We start from the raw sequence: 17,376 nt of genomic DNA, 5'->3' as shown, positions 1-17,376 counted from the left end.
CCCCCTTAATAATTAAAAGACTTTCATCAAGCATGCTAAAATGATTCTCATCATGGGGATTTAGGTTTTTTAATGGTGTGCTAACATACAATGAGAAACAGATAAATGAGGACTGGAGGATGAGAGCTTGTATTGGTTGCCGAGCCTCAATTGTAGACACATCAAGTGAGGACTCTGCAACCCTCATGTTGAATGCAGCACAGTAACACAAGTGCTGTTTGACACCTCTGTGTGCACCAAAAAAAAGAAAAAAATATCTACATCTTTTCAATCCCCAACAAAGGCTAATATCCTAGTGCCTTTAAGCTTGAAAAAGCTATAGACCAGTAGGTTATTAGGCTCACAATTCCATCAAAAATGCTAATTTCACAAACCCATAGTATAGTGTCATGTGATGGTATGTTCCTATGTTTCCTGTGACATACATTAATTCACATATCTGCCTGAGCAGCAAACCTCACGTGCTTTTTATTTTCTTGAATCACAGGAGCTTCAGTTTCAGCGACTCACCCGAGAACTGGAGGTGGAAAGGCAGATTGTTGCCAGTCAGCTAGAAAGATGTAGGCTTGGAGCGGAGTCACCGAGCATCGCCAGCACCAGGTACAGGGCCTACGGCTCTAGCTTTTATACACCTTCAAGTCACATGCCTATTAAGTTGTCCTGGATGCAGCAGATGATTCTTTTGGTGTTGTCACCGTTAACTTCCTTCCTGAATTTGACACCAAGAATGCCAATGTATTCTAATTTTGAGGAGCCTCTTGCAGTATTGATTATACTTTCAGCCCTGTACTTGATATGTTTTATATGGCATTGATAAGCTTCTGTAGCAAAAGCTACAATGGTGCATTTAAAAATTTGATTTCTCATGTGTTGATACAGTTAATGGATGTTTTTTCACAATTAATTGCTAATTGGTAAATTTAGTTCTGAAAACCTGGTATTGTTGTTTTTTTAAACTAGGTAATATTTCTAAATGATAACAGTTAGCTTTTGAAAATGTCTTCAGTTTACCTTGAATTTTTCTAAAACTCTTGTAAAACTACTCTATGAAATAATTACTTTATGAAATAATTTAGCATATTCAAATATAGTAAATTTAAAACCATGTATATTACTGAAAAACACACTTAATCATATATTTAAATAGCCTTTTATGCTATTTAAAAGCATTACTATAAAAATTACTGCCAAAAAATATCCAAAGGTGATATCCCTGCTTATCCCATCTAGATTTGTTTCTTAGTAATTATGTATTCCAGTAAAGCCTACCATAAAATACTTCTGTCGCTTGCATTTTTAAGCTTGGTTTGTTTACTCCTAAGTAGGTATGTCCCCACAGTAACTTGTGTCTCAGTTTTTTATAACATAATTGTTCTCAGTATCTTCTATTACTTATAGCCAGAAAAACATCTTAGTGAAGTGAGTGCTGTCTGTAGTTTATCTTTTCTACCTAATTATTGCTATGAATTTAAAAATAATAGGCTGGTAAGTTCTGTTCTCATGAAATTTTTCAACTCTGACCCTTACCAATTGTGCTTTTAGTATTCTTAGTAAGGCTTAAAGTATACAAATAATGTGAATAAAACTTTTAAAACACAAATATCAAATTATGTGATCATTTTTAAATATCCAGCCAGTAGTTTATAGGAAGAAAAATTATAAGCCAGTTGTAAAATTGTAAATCAAACATTTCTAACTCTGTAATACTCAGTGAAATAATTTGTCAAAGAAGTTAAAATTGTCAAAAATTAATTTTAATTCTATTCAGTATTTTTAAAACTTAGCTATATTTTTAGCACCAAAAAGAGCAATTAATAAATTTAATAATATGGTCGTATATGTTTCCAAAAAAGTGTGGACCAACATTTTTTAATTTTATTTTAAACATTTTTTAATTTTATTTTAAACATTTCTCGTTTTTAAAAAATTGATTTATAGAGAGAGAGGAAGGGTGAGGGAGAGAGAAAGAGAAACATCCATGTGAGGGCCCAACATCTATTGGCTGCCTCGGCTGCCTCCTGCATGTCCCCTGCTGGGAGTTGAGCCCACAACCCCAGCACATGCCCTGACTAGGAATCCAACCAGCAACCTTTGGTGCACAGGGTGACGCCCAACCAACTTAGCCACACTGGCCAAGGCTGGACCAACATTTTTAAAATATATAATTTTATACTAATAGAAATATTAATTTAATGTCTACAGAATCCAGTTAGGACATTTATTTGGCAATTTAGCTAACTAAACATAGAAATGCTCTTGATAAACTCCTAGGAATGCAAGTCAGTACCTAGAGGAAATGCCAAAAGAGAAAGAAAACTCCCCAGGCACAAGAACAGGGAACTGAAAGCCAGAGCCAGAAGCATTTGAGCTGCCTCTGCAGTGGGCCTGGATAAGCAAACCTCCAAAACATTAAGGTCTTGCATTTATCCCTATGCAGGGGCCAAGAATGAGGCCTTGTGTGTGCTCATGGTGGTACATTTGAACTTAAGATTGCTGCATGACATTCAGAGCTGTACTGGCAAACCCCAAGCTTACACCACATATGGGTTTGAGACCCAAATGTAACTCCACATTGTTCACGAATCCCCAGATGAGAAACTGACATCACTAAAGATGAGTTCACAACCAGATATTATAAAACTCAAGTTAAAAAACCTCAACAGTGAGTGAGAATCAGAAGAGTAAGATTTAAAACTTCAAGAATTTGGTATCATTGGAGAAAGTCTGACAGGTATGCACAGGAAGACAGGAATAACGATCCTCATTATATCATTATTTACAAAAGTAAAATCTTAGAAAGAACATAATTATCCATCACAATGCAAATGGGAAATAAACTGTGGTTAAGTAAACTCAAGAGCAATAAAAATGACTTAACTAGGTATACATGTATCGATGTGGACATCTTTGCAAAACAGACTTCTGAGTGAAAACCACAAGTTGCAAAAGACTAGAAATAGGATATCATTATGAATATTTTAAATATATATATAACAGTACTGTATAATATTTAAACAATGTTTACTGTTGTTTCTGGATGTATGCATATGTAGTAAAAGTAAACATTTTGGAATGACACCAATTTAAGATGGTGGTACTTTTAGGGAGTAAGGGAGGAGGAAGCTATTGGGAATTAGGCTTTGTTAAAATTGCCATTTGGATCAAACATGACAAAATATTAACACCTGTTAAATGAAGGGGTGATTGATAAGTGCATGGCTATTAGATTTTTTTCTGTACTTTAAGTTTTAAAATATTAAATAATTTTAAGGTTACATAGTTGAATTAACTAAAGTCATGGGTTTGTTAGAAATTTGTCAGTAATGTGGGTAATACTCTCAGTGAGTTTGGTGCTTTGTGTCTGCATGGTGCCTAGCATGCTGCTGGGGCTCAGTCAGTGAGTGGTGGCTGGATGAATGCATCCTGCAGAAATGGGAGCTGGGTGACCGGAGAAACGAGAAAGTGGAATGCATGCACAAAGGTGTCTGTGATCTCACACTGCTGTTGTATTGAAGCATCCAGTGGCTCAGTAGTGTCTAGGATGTGTCCTAAAAGAACCTAGTGATTTACAAAGTTGGAAAGGTAAAGCAGGCATTTGAATGTGGGGAACTGGGAACCAGGGTGATGATAAGCTGCACCTTACTTGGGTTTGTAAAGGAAACCTGATGGGAGTTGCTGTTGTTGCTGTCATGGTCATTGTTGGTGGCATTTATTCTAACAGTGTATTGTGTAGGTCAGAATGAAAAGAGGCCAGGCAGCAGGAGAGGAACCTGTTATGAAATCTTAAGGGTTATGAGTAAGGTGGGTTTCTCCTGTCAGTGAACTGTGGTTGGGATGATAATTGATCTACTTTGATTGCCCTCCTCCCAGCTCAGGGTGGATTCTTATGTATTCTCGATGCTCCCAATTAAGTCCTAAAACTTCCTTATAGCCTTTCCTAGCTTTCTTCAGGAAGATCGTCTCTCTTCATCTGAACTCTTTTAACTATTCCTCTGTGCCTGTTAGCCCTCCTGTGAGGTGGCAAGGCCACCACGACAGCCCTGGCGCCCAGCAGGCAGGCACCCAGCCAGGTGTTCATTAAGGAACAGTGATCCTTAAGGAAGTGCAGTGTTTTGAGCTCAAGTAAGGATGCTTAACCCTAGATTATCTACCTGTTTCTTGTCTACCTTTCTCACACCTACCCCCTTCACACCTATCACTGTGCTTTCCAGTGGACCTTCAGAAGACTTTTGGCACAGTTATTCTGCTGTGTGACCACCAGGTTTACTCACTGGCAAGGAACCCATTGAAAGCAGTGTTAGTGAAGGGAGCATAGGTTTTTATTGTCACTTGAGAGCTCTCCCTTGTGTCCTTCAGTCCTCATCAATTGTCAGTCTTGGAACCAGAATCTAAAGATACAGAAAAACAGAAATTAGCTCTCAGACCAAAGCCCTCTTTCCTGTTAGCCATTTGTGATTTACTCAAAGGAAATTAAAAGTGAGATTGATGCTTACGGTCATGTAGCTTCCTAGTTCTTTCTTACATGAAGTGGGTGTAGTCAGAAAAATGGGGCATTTGATCTTTCATTTTGTTTGATTTAGATTCTACATCAGAGTTGGTAAGGTGATCAGTAAGGCTTCCTTGCTTTTTCTAGTCCAAAGATGACATTAATAACTGAAAGGGAAATAAAATTATATTTTCATTTACTTGTGCAGTTATCCAGAGCTGTCCAACACCTGCCATATTGGCCTCACCCTGTGCATGAGGAGGCAGTGGCATGAGATCCTACTTAGCAAGTGAGTCTGGTGCTGAATAGTGTACTGTGGAGCCCTCTACCAAGGGAGTGGCTCCAGAACGGAGCAATGCTGTTTCCTCACATTTGCGGTACAAAAGATGAATGTTTAACCCATGCCATTGAGATGTTCCCATTTTCTAATAGAGAAACTGAGCCCCTGCATGTTATTATTTAGGAAGTGTCCTAAAATATGAACTGCATAATTACCATTGGCAATTCACTTGGCAATATGTTTGCTGAGAACTTTAAAAAATCTTAATGATTAAAATGATTACTTGGTTTTCTATTATTGACTCTATTTAGAAGTAGTAATTTCTAAATAAGTAAATAAAAACCCCATTTCTGATATGATTTTACATTTGTTTTATTTACTGCAAAACATTAATATACCACAAGCCATATCAGTATGTAATGATCCTTAATCTGAAATTGATGGAGCCTGTATCCAAAGATGATATATGAGACCAAAAATTATCACTATGAAAACCCTGAAGGTGAGCAGTGGGATTAGTTAATAGAGAAGTTACAGACTTTCTGCTTTTATACCAAGTACACTATAGTTACCTGTGCATTTAATAGTTATCTATGTATTTAATGGATTAAATATATTGAAGGTAGACTATGGAAATAATTAATAAAGAAGTTATAGCTTTTCTATGTTTATACTGAGTACAATATAGTTCTTTATTTAATATTTCATCTCATTTAAAGTAGGCTATGGGATCAGCTAATAAAGAAGATACTATTCTGCATGTATAGTATCTACATGTTGCTATTGTACCTCATTGAGGGTAGGCTGTAGAATCAGTTCATTGAAAAGTTACAACCTTTCTGCATTCTCACTGAGTACATTATAGTTATTTAGGTATTTAATATTTCACCTCATTCCAAAAGTATTTGAAACATTTAAAGAAACACAGAAACCAAAAGTGGAGTGAGGAAATTTAGGTCAAAAGGAAGATACAGATTAGAAAATAACATGAAGCCAAGGTTAAAATTGTATACAAAATGTATGTTGTTAACATTCCATGCATCTGCTAAAAGTGAATACAAAGGGAACCACTTTGGTTCTTAGTGTCCTGGTAGCCATGCTAAAGGGAGAAACACTAATGAATTACACGATTCAAAGTATCTGGAAGATAAAACCAGGTTGCTCAGGAGGATCTACCGTTCCTGGGTCTGAGACTTGGTTGTTTTCTGTTGTGAGTCACCTTTGAGAGACCACTGTATAATGAGGCAGACAGCATACATAGTAGTTTGTCTCTCTAAATTACAAAATCACCTCATCAGGCTTCTTCCATTGCTGAATAGAATATAAATGGCTGGAATAGCACCTTAGTAATTCTCCAAGAGACCAATTCTGATACCCCAGTTTGGCTCAAGGATGATATTTTGTGTATATAGATGGATGAGTCAATTTCAGGTCCTCCAAGCCTTCCGAGCCTTTTAGAATCATGGGTGGCAATGGGCTGAATTGTGAGATATCCCATGTTGCAGGTAACTGTGCAGGTGCACAGGGTATGTGCCTTAGCAAGAGAAATAATCCTCAAGGTATGTTAAAGCTAACCCCAGGAGAATCTCAGCACGGGTACCTCGGAAGGAAATATACCTTTTAAACCTCTTGCCTCCTATGGACTAAGCATCAACCTTCATATCTAAATATTTATGAATGTGAGATTTATTCTTTTTCTACTCGCATTGTCATCAGTGGGGTATTGTTTTCATATTTGTCTAGTTTAGATTTCATTGGATTAGGTGACTATAAGTGGGTCCAGTAGCCCACATTGAGGAGCCCACCTCCTTACCCTGGCCCTTCCTCTGCCCACCTACAACCCCAAGGGTAAGGAAGGGGGCACGGGTGGCCAAAGCAGGATTCTTACTCTGTCTTTTTTACTGACTGTGGAGTTAAATAATGCTCATTTTAGACTACTTGTTAAATTCAAGAAAGCATAAAGAGGAAAATCCATAATTCTGTCATTCAGAGATAACTTTATTTTTAAGTCAGGTTTACTGCAGTGTGAGTTACAGCAAAATTCAATAAAGTTTTATGATTATTGACATTAGTTTTAACATGTAGTTGTATAACCACCACCACCAACATATAGAATATTTCCATTAACCCTCCAAAAAGAAGCAACCACTTTTAAAAGTTTGCTACACGTCATTCTCTGATTTTTTTTTAAAAAAAATACAAGTTTGAAGTAATTACTCTGGCTAACATTTTGTCTTGTTTCTGAAGTACCACTATGAACCAGGCCTACCTTTTAATGGCTCCCGTCTTCCTGAGGAATTCCCAAGGAGACAAACAGTTTGGAGCTGGACCAACCAGCCTAGCAATGCTAATTTAGCAGTAGTTAGAGATCACTGCTGCCTTCCAGTGGCAAGCTGCACCCTGTGGGCGGAAGACTTGGCCAGGGGAAATGCTGCAAGGTGAATGCAGCCTTCAGGGTACCAAGGTATGGCCTGTGCTGCACGTTTCATGCAAGCAGAGAAATTGCATTTGCAGTTCAGCTTGTTGGGTACCAAAACTATAGGAAGAGAAGAAAATACAGTTTGAATTGTAAAGTCAGTAAATGAAAAGATCATCTTAGAATTCAAGAAACTTATCTCTCAGATTTTGTACAGGATTTCAAAACTGTTCATGATTATAGACTTGGACTCTTGCCATTGCCCAGAAACTGAGAAACTTTGTGTCTACTTCTAGATAAGTTGTAGATGGTGAAAAGAGAAAGTTTATTTTTGGGGGGTACATAAATTGGTTCCACATATTTTGTCTTGTAAATCATAGCTTGTCTTTTCATTAAGATGGAGCATTAACTTTCCATTTACATTGAAACCAAAAAAGAGATACTTGTAACGTAGACCTTTTAATAATTGTAGAAATTATTAAATGTTAATGGCAACTGTTAGAATTAAAGCACAGTTTTAAGTTTTCGTTTTGATTTTTGTGCATTAGTTTGATTACCCCATTTGGAAGCAGTTGATCCCTCACATTGTCCGTCCTTTAACCGGCTTCTGCTGGTGTTGCACAGTTACTCCAGACTCTGAGAAAAATGCTGTTTACATCAATCGAATGAGGGGGAAATCATTGGCAATATTGAAATTGAATAACTTTACACTCTTCCTAAGATTATCTCTCCCTTTTCAGTTAGTTTAAAGCCCTGCTAAAATAGAATTCTTTATGGTTTCAAAAAAGTCATGCAGTCTTGACAAAGTCTTCTTATTGCCACTTCAAGAAAAGAACTGTGTTATTTTTTAATTAAAAGATTTGATTCCCCACTGCCATTCGGATTTTTTTTACACTTTATAGGGTCATCTCCTGGTGCCCATCAGGCTTCCATTGATACTAATAAAAATTCTAAAAATGTTTAAACGCTGACAGTAGCAGAAAAGGATTTTTCATGGTTCAGGTCTTTTCTTAGGCAATTATTTTGAAGTCATTATGAAATAAACCTCCTCAATGATACAGTCTTTAAAAATGAATAGTCTTGGAAAAGGTTGAATGTGTGTGCTTTGACAGTTTATTACTTATTGATTGTACCACTTCAGGAAGATGATTGATAAAGTTCTGTCCCTTTGACTTTTAGTGCTCTCACCAGCCAAAACCAGAGTTCTTTAAATAATAGTTTTATTGAGATATATTTCACCATACTTTTAAAGTATACAATTCATTATTTTTTAGTATATTCAGAGTTGTGAATCCAGATCCACTGTTTACTTTTAAAATATTTTCATCACCCCAAAAAGAAACTCTGTCCGTTAGCACTTGCCTATTCTGGACATTTCCTATATATGATATAATGCAATATATGGCCTTTTGTGACTGGCTTCTTTCACTTAGCATACATGATGTTTTCAAGGCTCATCCGTATTTTGCATGTATCAGTACTTCATCCCTTTTTTATTTATAAATAATATTTCATTGTATGGATATACCACATTTTGTGTATTCATTCATCAGCTAATAGACATTTGGTTTATTTCCACTTTTTGGCTACTGTGAATAATGCTACTATGCCTCAGGTTGTAAGAGGGGGAAATCCCAAGGCTTTTTCTCTAAGCATTCTTAGTTTGGGGTTCCGGGGGAGAGACAGGAATGAGATTCCCCTTAGCTTCTCCACCCATCCTCCTACTCCCTCACAAGCGCTTTCCTTCTTTCCTTTCTCCTTTGTTTTCTGTTACGGTAAATCCTTGCATATTGCTGAGCTAGTTGTCTCTGTTTACTTACTTGTAAGTGCAGAGTGGGCACATCTATTTGGGAGGCCTGTGATATTCATCAAGAATGTAGCTCCCCCAATTTTTTTTCTTAGTGTTGTAACTCTCTTAATGGTCAAACAAATAAAAGCTCTCGGATTTCATTTCTAATTCAGACTTAATGAAGAATAAACTATTTGATATTTGAATGTAATTATCAGAAACCCACTTGGGGATCTCTGCAGTGAATATTAAATGGATGTTCTTATGAGCAAATTTAGTAACTCTGAATTTTTATGGTGCAACTCCTGTTGTAAACAGAGTAAAGAGTACTACATCCGAAAGGTACAAATGAGTCCGTGGCTGATCTGCAGCTCTGCAATCGTTTATCTGGAGCAGTTTGCTCAAGCATAGTTCTTCCAGAAGGCATTTTAATTACTACTTCCTGTTGCCATTACTTTCACAAGCCAATTTCATCTGGGACATACAAATCCTAGTGGCAGCTATCTCTACCCACTTGAATTAAACGTATAAACTAAGTTTTCTGTAGGGCATGTGAGCCCAAGGTAATTGAACCAGGATTCCTTTAAGCTAATCTCTTTTAGCCTAACAATGTGACCATGTTGAATTTGGATTTTAAGCTCCAAGTAATTTTCATAAGTAATAAAATATTTTATGGACCTAGAACATTATATAACAAAATGTTTTAATCATGATGAATAAATATTGCATAATGAATTGCCTATTTCTTAGACTGGGCATTTTAAAATGTTAAATGGATGACATGTTTAGAGGGAACCACAAGAAGAGATCAAGTGTGTATAGTTAGCATCAAAGTTTCAGATTATTTTAAGATTTTTTAACACATTTGCTTACATATGGAGGCAGCCCAGCTGTATTAATTTTCCTAATGAAGAGGAAAATACTTGTTAAAATTTAGACGCCCATGCATCTGAAATACATGTACCATGCCATTGTTTAATTATCCTTTAAAGAATCATGTTAATTAAAATAACATTATTTCATTTTCTGTAATTTTTCATAGTTCCCATTCTATAATTACTAGTCTTAAAATAAGTAACAGTGATGAATTATTAAATCAATACAAGAATAGTACCCACCCGTAGTCATTAGGTTTTGAAAATAATTTGTATATATTGATAAATTATAAAGTAATTTAAATAGATCATATAGTATATTTCAAGTTGCTTTCTGAAAAAATTTACCTTTACTACTTTATAGGGATTAATAATTACTTTAATCATATATTTTCCTATTACTGTCATTTGGGGTTTTATCTATATTCTTTCATCTGTATCTTGAGAAATGTTAATCCTAAGAAGTACAGCCCGGCTGGGCGTGGCTCAGCGGTTGAGTGTCGACTGGGATCCAGGCGATCGGGGTTCGATTCCCGGTCAGGGCACATGCCCGGGTTGCGGGCTCGATCCCCTGCAGGGGCCGTGCAGGAGGCAGCTGATCAATGACTCTTTCATCATTGATGCTTCTCTCTCTCTCTCCCTCTCCTTTCCTCTCTCTGAAATCAATAAAGACATATTTAATAAAATTAAAAAAAAGTACAGAGGATAATGTAACAAAAATTTAAGTACTCACAGAACTGAAAATTGTTGATAATTTCTTATTGACTTTTTTTATTTAAAAAATATACTAAAAACAATGTGGGCTCCCTTTGCCCTATTCTCCCTTCCCAATAGCTAACCACTAGTAGATAGTCTTCAGGTTTACTTTGTGTATTTTTATGTCATATATATCCATTATATAAATCCTTGGCCAATATTTTGTGTTGCTTTTTTAACCTACACAAATATTATAGACTATGTGCCATTGTGTACCTTGATTTTTCTACTCAATATTTGAGAACTGTCCATGTGTAGACCTAGGTTACACAATGTGTGTGTGTGTGTGTGTGTGTGTGTGAAAGAGAGAGAGAGAGAGAGAGAGAGAGATGGTAAATGAATATTTATTTATTAACCCCACTTCTCTCATCCTTGATGATATATCATGATTTTCAACAATTTAATGATCAGTTTTTATTAAGGACATGCAAATATTATCCACCACTGAAACAACTAGTGTGTCATGCCTATATTTTCTTTTCCATATAACTTTTGTGGGTTTTTTATTGAATTTATTGAGGTGACATTGGTTAATAAAACCTACAGATGTCAACTGTACAACTCTGTAACACATCTACCTACCCCCACCTCCTTTGCCCCCTTCCCCTTCCAACCCCTTTCACCATACTGTTTGTTGTCTGTGTCTGTTTTTTTGTTTCAATGAAATTTTATTTATTTGTTTGTTTTTTGAGAGAGAGAGATTGATTTGTTGTTCCACTGATTTATGTATTCATTGGTTGATTCTTGTATGTGGCCTGGCCAGGGCTGGTTGTTTGTTTGTTTGTTTGTTTTGATTAATCCCTTCCCCTTTTTCTCATGGCTCCCTCAACTTCCCTCCCCTCTGACAGCTGTCAGGCTATTCTCTCTGTCTCTGAGTCTGTTTCTATTTTCTTAGTTTATTTTGTTCATTAGATTCTAGTGAAATCATATGGTGTTTGTCATTCTCTGACTGGCTTATTTCACTTAGCATAATACTCTCCAGGTCCATTCATGTTGTCACAAAAGGTAAGATTTCCTTTTTTGCGGGGTAGTAGTATGCCATTGTATAAATATATCACAGCTTTTTTTTTGTCTGGAAGGTTTATTTATTGATGGCATTGGGGTGTTAAATTTTCCTACTATGACTGTATTACTGTTGACCTCTCCCGTTATTCCCACCAAGATTTTCTTTATGTATTTAGGTGCTCCTATGTTGGGTGCATATATATTTACAAGGGTTATATTCTCTTGGATTGATCCCTTCCGTATTATGTAATGTCCTTTGTCTCTTGTGGCCTCTAGGTTTGTTTTTTATAACTGCTGGTAATATATCACAGAATATTAAACTGTTTGGCCCTTCTTCTATTGAAGAACATTTAACTTCCAGTTTTTAATATTATAAGTAATGCAACAGTGAATATTTTTGACATATCTCCTTGCTTACATATATAAGATTCTAGAAAATATGTCATTAGAAAAGGAATATTTGGGTCATAATGAATCCACATTTTCAATTTTTCTAGATCTTGTTGACTTGCTTTCTGAAGTAACTCAACAATTGTATTCTCTCAGGTAGTATATGAAAAAGTTCCAGGATCCCCCTTTGGTTTTTTTTTAATCCTCACCTGAGGATACCATTGCTTTTCAGAGAGTGGAAGGGAGATAGAGAGAGAGAAACATCACACATTGACTGGTTGCCTACCACACAAGTCCTGAGTGACTGAGGCCAGAAATCAAGCCTGCAACCAAAGTACATCCCCTTGGCTGGAATCGAACCTGGGACCCTTCAGTCCGCAGGCCGACGCTCTAATCACTGAGCCAAACTGGCCAGGGCTGTTTTTGTTTGCTTTTGGCCAACATTTAATATTAGACAGGTTCTCTAAATTTTACCAATCTAATGTTATTTCATTTTACTTTGCTTTTTTTTTATTACTAGTTGGGTTGAGTCTCTTTTAATGTGCTTATGATCCATTTGAGTTTCCTCTTCTATTCCTACTCTTTGCCCATTTTGTAAATGAGTAATTTTGCTTATTCTTTTTGGTGCTATTATTAGTTTTTTGTTGTTTTAGCTGAAATAACTCTGGAATGTATATCTTAAAATAGCATAGTACATCACAGCACAACATACACCATATTAACCTATTTTTAGAATACAAATATTTTAGTATTATGACAAATATGTAGAAGAAACAACCTTCTATATATGCTATAATAGATACAAAATTATCCAGATATGCAGCTTAGGGTAAGTAAAAGCCTAAACAGGTGATACTAACATTACTTTCTATTTCCACATTTCCTTTAGTGACTCTCTTTTTTTGCTTCCTGAAAATGTTTATGGTGTCTTCTAAATTTAATCAATAAATATTAATGCCTTTGCTTTATTGTATAGATGTAAAGATACAGAGACCTAGAAATTTCCATTGTTGCCGAAGAGATCATGATGCATAAGTAACAAAATGACAAAGCACCTTAGTGGCAGCATAAATATATGTCTGCATTTTATTTTTAATTTGGTGAAGAGTGCTGTGTTGATCTGATTACATTGTCCTGACTCTGTCCCAGAGGGCTGTACCTTGGTGCTTTTGTTTCTCATATCCTTAGGTGAAATACTTCTTTATAATTTATTCTAGGGAGGAATACAATAGCCATTGAGCACCTGTTGCATAGCAGACACTTGTGCTAGATGTTTTGTCCCCATTATCTTCTAACTGTTTAACAGGGTTTCCATTTTGGTGAGGTTTTTGTGTTTTAGTTTGCTTTGGTTTTAATTATTGCGTACCTGAATTTAAGATGAGAATGATATTTTCCCTAAAAATAGTGTTCTTCTCCTGGTTTTCCACTGGAGTGTCAGTAAGTAGTCTGAGAAAATTTCCCCTCACTTCTCTCCACTCCACCACCTTAACTAGACACACTGTATATAAAACCTGCTCACTAGACAGAGACGACTGTAAAACCCTTAGGCCCCAACCGCTTCCCCACTGACATCATTTTGTCTCTCCTTTGTGAAAAGTCTGGAGTGGCTACCATTTCTGTTCTCTTGATCACTAACAGGTTACAAGAAGTCATAGTAGATATTAATTCAGAGATTCTGGAAAACAGTCTTGAAAAACGTGTTCTCTGGTTCATTATTTTAGGAGGGAAAGTTTACCATTCCTTCATCTTATCACTGTAATCTCCATGGCAAAATAAAGGAAGGTTAATGTTAAGTTCCCATTCTCCTTACCATTTTACAGCTGAGGGACAGAGCAGGAAGACTGGTGTGTGTGATGAGATGTTTCCTTAACCTTTCAGGGAACTACTACCTACACAGCTCAAAGCCAGTGATGTATGGAGAGGGAAATTTGAAATGTGATTGTCTACCTAAAAGTGAGAGCCATCCATTAGTGCATTTTCAGCAGTTAATCAGCTTGCTGTAAAAATGAACATGGCATATCTGCCAAGGGGGATAAAAAAACAACTGATGAATTTGCCAGACTTTGTAGTGACTGAATTGTTATTATAGCCATCCTCCCTAAGGCTTCACAATCTATTTAATAACAAATCAATCTAATCTGTTTCTTGCATAGATTTTTCTACTCTGCTTTGTGTTATTCCACAATTAAATATGGGGAAAAGCACTCTAAAACCCATGGGGGGAAAAGCCTGTAGGCTACAGATTTTCACCACTAAAAAAAATCTTACATTAAACAGTTGTACATTTTAACCACAGTCAGATAGTTTAGATACAACATTTGGTTTGCATTAATAGACTGTGTCTAATCCAAGGAGGAATGTCTTCAGAGAATATGTGTATGTTAATTTCTTTTAGCCCTCCCTTTTTTTTTTTAATTGGAAAGGAACAAAAAACAGCCAGTTATTCTAGGAGCCTCTGATGTGTAGTCTCTGCTTCAGAACAAGCCAATTAAAGGTTAATCCGCCACTATCCCCTTTAGTTATATTATCAATAATGGTGCTATTTGAGCCACAGAGAAAGTTCAAGTAATATTAACTAAATCATGATATAAGAACTGGTGCTAAGGAAGTACAGAATCTATTTTCTGCATTAACAAGATACTTTTCAGTAAAAACTTATTTGTTAATAGCAAATGCAGCAGTATTTTATTGTATTCCATATGAACATAAATGCAAATGTAGAAATTATATTATTGACTAGAGTAGTATATTAAGAATAAGTCTAGAAGTTAAGCTCTTGGGTGAATTTTGCATCTACTAATGAAATAATGTATCTAGATCATTGATCACCAGTACTAAAATTGTTAACTAAAAGACGATGGGAAACTTTACAGTGAATGGGTCAGGCTTACAGCACCTGAACCCACTGATCTACCTATGTTAGTGTCACCAAACAGAAGACAACCACAAGTTAGGGCTTCCTGAAGTAATGCAGTGGATAATACATTGAGTTACCTATGACACATTCTTTCCCCCAAATTGCTCAGCCATCTAGATATAAATATCAATTCACAGGAAATGCAGAGACAGAAGAACATGTTAAATGTCATTCTTCTGATACATTAGTTAGATACAGCCCATCAGGAATTCAACAGGGCAAGTGAAATAATTCCAAACAACAACAGAAAAGTAAGAAAATAGGAGAATGAAGCTGTACATTAAAACATGATTAGAGACATAGCAGCAAATACAACGTGCGCAACTTTGATCTTGATTCAAACAAACCAACTGATTTTAAAAATAGAAACAAGGAACTTGAATACTGACTAGATATTTGTTGATAACTAAAAATTTTACTTTTAATTTTAGGTGCAATAATGGTATTTATTGATAAGATGTTATGAAGTGATGATATGCCTGCGATTTACTTCAAAATAATCTAATGCAGAGTACATAGTGGATGAAGGTATAGATGAAATATGTTTGACCACATTTTCGCTTTTTTTGTTGGAGCTGGGTAATGAATACATGGGGTTTCTCATACAGTTTTCTTTTATATATGCATGTGTGTATCTGCACACTTAAATGTTGTGTAACAAAAGTGTTTTTAAATGTAAAGTGATTTGATTCTTAATTTTCTGAATGAAATTATGGTTAACATTTGTTTCATTTTTATAAAATGAAAATGGTTATATTTCTTAAAATGAGAGTGATGGATGTTCTGAATTATCAGTAGTTTAAATAAAAATTATTTAAATTGAATAGATTATGAATCTACACGGTATGCACCATATACCCCAATAATGCCTTTTCCATGACTGGGAGAGGGAGAAAAAAAGGAAGGGGAGATAAGGCTGAACAACCACTTCTGTCATTGCAAACCAATGTTCCTCTTTCCCTGTTTCTCCTAAGAATGCTGGACCTTCAATCTAGGATTTTAAAGCAATTTTGTACAACTACACTTCTCTTGCCTAGTTGCCATGGAGGTGCCTGTTCAACCACTGAACAGGGTATATGGATCACCCATTTTACCTCAAAAATGTGATTATTGAGAGACTTTACCCTGTTCCTCCATTATCATTATTCTTTCTCATTCATTCTTTCAGGCTTTTTTATATGCATAAATAGAGAAGAGAAGGAAACAAGGGTTGTAAGAAGATGTGGGACACATTAGGGATCCGTGGGAGTGTTCAGGAGAGAATTGAAGCATTCTAGAACCACTTTCCTAGATCCATACATCTTACTGTGTGGAAACGTGACATATGATGTCCCAGATGTTGACTGTATCCTTGTGTGTCCATTCTTTTTTCCAGGACAGTTATTGATGACCCTGGGTCTATATTCTATCCCACATGTAAATTCATGCCTCCTTCAGCACAAAAACGGCTATTTTATGATGCTCGTCTATGAATCAAGAACTGAAAATGCTGATAATCTCTTCAAAAAGCAAAGCAGAAATTTAAGAAATATATTATGTTCTTTGCTTTTAAACTCATAACGAGAATAAAATTTTTCTCAAAGAAACTTGTTTATAAAAATATATTCTTATTCTGGGTAATATAACTTTTTTTATTTTCATTATTATTTTTTAATCCTCACCAGAGGATATGTTTACTGATTTTAGAGAGAGAGGAAAGGAGAGAGAGAGAAAGAAAGAAACATTGATGTAGGAGAGAAACATCGATTGGTTGCTTCCTATACTCACCCCAAATGGGAATCAAACCTGTAACCTTTTTGGGGTATGGGACAACATTCTAACGAGTTGACCCACCTGGCTGGGGCTATGTAATATCATTTTTAAGCAGACTAAATTTGATAAGTGCCTTTACATGAATATCAAAGAAATGAATGTCAATAAATCATTTGCTTTTGAATATATAAACAGGATAAATAGTCAGGGGAGTACAGGTTTAATAAAAAATTTAGGCTTATTATGTCTTAAAATTAATTTAAAGTAAATATTCACATAGGTTTTTCAAAGCATTGTAAATTCTAAATAATGTACAAAATGAAATTGCATGCATCATAAAACTATAATGATGCATTTTTAAGGGCTTTGGATGCCAGCCAGGGTATCTCTATAGCATAGTCCTGTGCTCTGTCTCATGTAAAGCAAGTAGAAAAACAGGACCCCTGCCCTCCTCCTTACTGGTGCTAGTTTTACTTAAAAGTGATAATTTGAATTGTTTTATGCATTTCTTTAAAAATAAAAGAGCATGTTCATGTGTATTCTTTTTATATTTTAAATTTAATTTTTTTCTTTCTTTCTGTTCACCTTTGGTGGGTTTTGGAAGAATAGAAATGAGAGAAACAATAACATTTTATAGACCATTGACACACATAATTTGCAGTAGTCCATCTATTCTAAGGCTGAGTAGCATCCTGAGTTATGGCACAGTG

General features: G+C 35.7%; 1 protein-coding gene across 28 annotated transcripts in view; it reads left to right on the top strand.

Annotated features, from left to right (window-relative positions):
• Positions 1-17,376, top strand: part of PKP4 (plakophilin 4) — a 213,795-nt gene that overhangs the window by 114,816 nt on the left and 81,603 nt on the right. For all 28 annotated transcript variants that reach the window (XM_081142581.1, XM_081142573.1, XM_081142576.1 and 25 more), the window contains one exon: positions 488-600. In XM_081142581.1, the coding sequence (XP_080998707.1) occupies positions 488-600 (113 nt within the window). The remainder of the gene's footprint in view (positions 1-487; positions 601-17,376) is intronic.

Source organism: Miniopterus schreibersii, assembly GCF_964146895.1.
Source record: "Miniopterus schreibersii genome assembly, chromosome: 7".
NCBI lineage: Eukaryota > Metazoa > Chordata > Mammalia > Chiroptera > Miniopteridae > Miniopterus > Miniopterus schreibersii.
This window is presented reverse-complemented; position numbering and strand designations above follow the sequence as displayed.